The sequence below is a fragment of the Pterocles gutturalis genome, unplaced genomic scaffold, assembly GCF_000699245.1.
Source record: "Pterocles gutturalis isolate BGI_N339 unplaced genomic scaffold, ASM69924v1 scaffold4532, whole genome shotgun sequence".
NCBI lineage: Eukaryota > Metazoa > Chordata > Aves > Pterocliformes > Pteroclidae > Pterocles > Pterocles gutturalis.
Genome location: NW_010110094.1, coordinates 44,430 through 47,634, shown reverse-complemented (window position 1 = coordinate 47,634; position 3,205 = coordinate 44,430). Strand labels below are relative to the sequence as shown.

At 45.0% G+C, this 3,205-nt stretch overlaps 1 protein-coding gene across 1 annotated transcript in view; it reads left to right on the top strand.

Annotated features, from left to right (window-relative positions):
* LOC104461570 (transcription factor AP-2-beta) overlaps positions 1-3,205 on the top strand; it is a gene marked incomplete at its 5' end in the record, with an annotated part of 14,669 nt that overhangs the window by 5,021 nt on the left and 6,443 nt on the right. Inside the window, 2 exons of the mRNA XM_010073205.1 lie at positions 343-484; positions 2,624-2,883. Of these exons, the coding sequence (XP_010071507.1) occupies positions 343-484; positions 2,624-2,883 (402 nt within the window). The remainder of the gene's footprint in view (positions 1-342; positions 485-2,623; positions 2,884-3,205) is intronic.

Below are 3,205 nucleotides of genomic sequence, written 5' to 3'. Positions count from 1 at the left end.
TTTTTTTTTTTGTTTTGGCCCAGTTTATTTGGAAGTGTGTGTGTGTGGGTATGTTATGTGTGTATGTATGTATACGCGTGTGTACTTTTCCCACAGTTCTGCACGACCAGCACAAGCGCATTGTAGCAAAGACAAATCCCATCAGCTGAAAATCTTTCCCGTCAACTTACTTCTATACCTGCAGCCTGTCCCTAAGGTCCAAGGGATGTTATAAAGTTCCTAAACCCGGCCCGAAGGAGCTGCTCCCCCCCGCCGTGGGCTGTCGCACGGCTGGTCGGAGCCAGCCCAGGCCGGGCTCGGCGGTGGCCGGAGGTGTTAATGTCCCCATGTCCTTCCCTCCAGGTGAAGCCGTCCATTTAGCTCGGGATTTTGGGTACATCTGCGAAACGGAATTCCCAGCCAAAGCTGTTTCTGAGTACCTGAACAGACAGCACACGGACCCCAGCGACCTCCACTCCAGGAAAAACATGCTGCTTGCTACAAAGTGAGTGCCAAGTTGACTGTCCCCAATTCTGCCCCCCGTACCCCCTCCCCGAAAATATCCCACCCCTCCTTAAATCCTTCTTCTGAGCTCGTTTTGAAGGCAGGTGGAGTTTCCAGTCCTCGTATTACACCTGCCCCGCGGGGAGGAAGGATGCTCCTCTCACCCTATGGGCAGGGTCTGTCCCTATAGAAGATGTAGATGACTGGCCCCTAGCTACTGTACATTGTTTCCAAGACACCTCCTAGTTCAAAACTCTGTGTGGAAAGGGGATCAACAATCTATATGTTGCTTCCACAGCATGTCTGTGTGTCCCTCCTGCTTGCTCAGGCATACCTGTTTGTCTGCTGCCAAAATGCAGTGTCGTTTCCATATGGTTTAATTAAAAAAAAAAAAGAAAACAAACAAAATAACGAAAAAAAAAAAAGAAAAAGAAAAAAAGAAAAAAAAAAGTCCACCACCATGTACTGCTAATGATCCTCAATTTGGTCCCCCCAGCCCATCTCTCCCTTGGGATTTTCTCGGTAGATGTGCTGTGTCAGATAGTGTGCAGTTAGTTGGCTATGCATCTCAGGCAGCTAACTGGGTGCTTCATAGTTTACTCAGGTCCTCGGTGGTGGGTGCTGTGTCTCCACACATCTCTATGAGGCAAAAAAAAGGGAAAAAAAAAAAAAAGAAAGAAAAATTAAAGAAAATAGCAGCCCAAACAGCTCTCATTTATTTCATGCTCTGGGATGTGGCTCGCCTCCGATGACAGTGTAATTTAAAGAAATATATGGAGGGTTGAAAAATCATTTGCTCAAATTTGTCCAGATGTTTTTTAGACGTGATTGGAATTTGATTGCCCTTTTCCGCAGGGTCAGAAGATATTAATGTCCCAGAACTTTAATTGCTCACAGACCCTGCTTTGCTCTTTGAAGATGTAAAATGTTGGACTCATTACTGTTTGTTCTCCAAATTCAAAGTTTCCTCTCTTGCACCTTCCTAATGGATAATATACATAGAAGTAGACCTTTATCTTTCCACACCCTCTGAAACCTTTAACCCACTGGGAATTTCTGAGAATTTCAGAGGATGAGAGCTGAACGCCTTTTTTAAAGGTTTCTTTTTTTCTTTCTTTATTTCCTTTTTTTTTTTTTTTTTTTTTTTAATACTGACCTTTTTTTCTCCAGTCCCTGGGTAGGTATCTCTCTCAAATAAACTGTTCCGTTGGGAACCCCATCAGCCCCCAGAGTTTCTACATTCCTTGGGCACCTGGTGACTTGAAGGCCTTTAGGACCAGAGCGATGCAAAAGAAAGTGGGGAGAGTATTAATTCTAAAAATCAAATTTCATTTTTCAAAGGCATGGGCAAACAAACAAGAGCCAGTTGTCAACTCTGATGTGTTAACTGGGATGCCACCCCCCAAAACAAAATAAGAAATACTAGCTTTGCTTCTCATGCAGTGAATAAGCCAGCATGGAGTCCCAAAGTCTTGATCTTTCTCAACAAGGTGGCCCAGCCTGAGCAGTCCTGGAGGAGGGACGCTTCCCTGCACCATGACCCTGTGCCACCCAGTAGGGCTCGGTGCATGGTTGTGCATTCCTCCAGAACAACATTTATGGGAGCTGCTTTGGGACAAGGTCAGACTTCCAGGAAGATGGGTGGTTGGTAGACCCATGGCACATCTCCCTTCCAGCCTGGTTATTTCTAGAGCCACCAAGCATGGCTGGGTCTCCACAGTGCTTCAGAAGCATCCTTGTGGCTTCCGGAGATGTTTCCGTCTCCAGATTGAATGTTATCCTGCAACTTCAGAAATCTCTCTCCTAAGGAATATCATCCTTCTTCGGGACATGGTTTAGTGGGTTAGGTGGTGTTGGGTTGAGGGTTGGACTTGATGATCCTTGAGGTCTTTTCCAACCTTAATGATTCTATGATTCTCTGATCCTGAGCAGGGAGCTGCTGGCTCACACTGTCAGTCCCCAAGCACTGCTGGAGGAAAGCAAGTTGGCCAAAAGGTCCTATCCTGGGTCTTGGGATCAGCTTTGGCCTGAACCTGCCCCTTCCTTCAAACTTGGTTGTCTCTGAAAAGTGTGGGATGAGCCTAACCATGACTTTTTTTCTCTCTCTTGTCCTCTCTTTGCCTTTCTTTCTTCTGCGCAGGCAACTATGTAAAGAATTTACAGATCTCTTGGCCCAGGACAGGACGCCGATTGGAAACAGCCGGCCCACACCAATTTTGGAACCGGGCATTCAGAGCTGCTTGACTCACTTCAGCCTCATCACTCACGGCTTTGGGGCCCCAGCTATCTGCGCTGCCCTCACAGCCCTTCAAAACTACCTGACTGAAGCTCTCAAAGGCATGGACAAGATGTTCTTGAACAACAACACTGCTAACAGGCACACATCTGGCGAAGGACCAGGTAGTAAAACTGGAGACAAGGAAGAGAAACACAGAAAATGAGAGAGAGAGAGAGAGAGAGGAAAGAGGAAAAAAATAAAAAAAGAAAGAAAGGAAAAGAGAAAAGTTAAATAAATAAAAGGAGAAAAAAGAGAGAATCTTTTAAAACAAAACCTTCTTAAGTTTAGCTTTAAAAATATTGGATTGGGCTTTGGAAGAATTCTATTAGGTAGGACAAAATAATAATAATAATAAAAATAATAAAAGAAAGACAATAATTTAAGATCAGAGGAGCACAATGGTGCAAGACCAGTGGTTCAGAGTCTCTTGCCAGGAACATATGA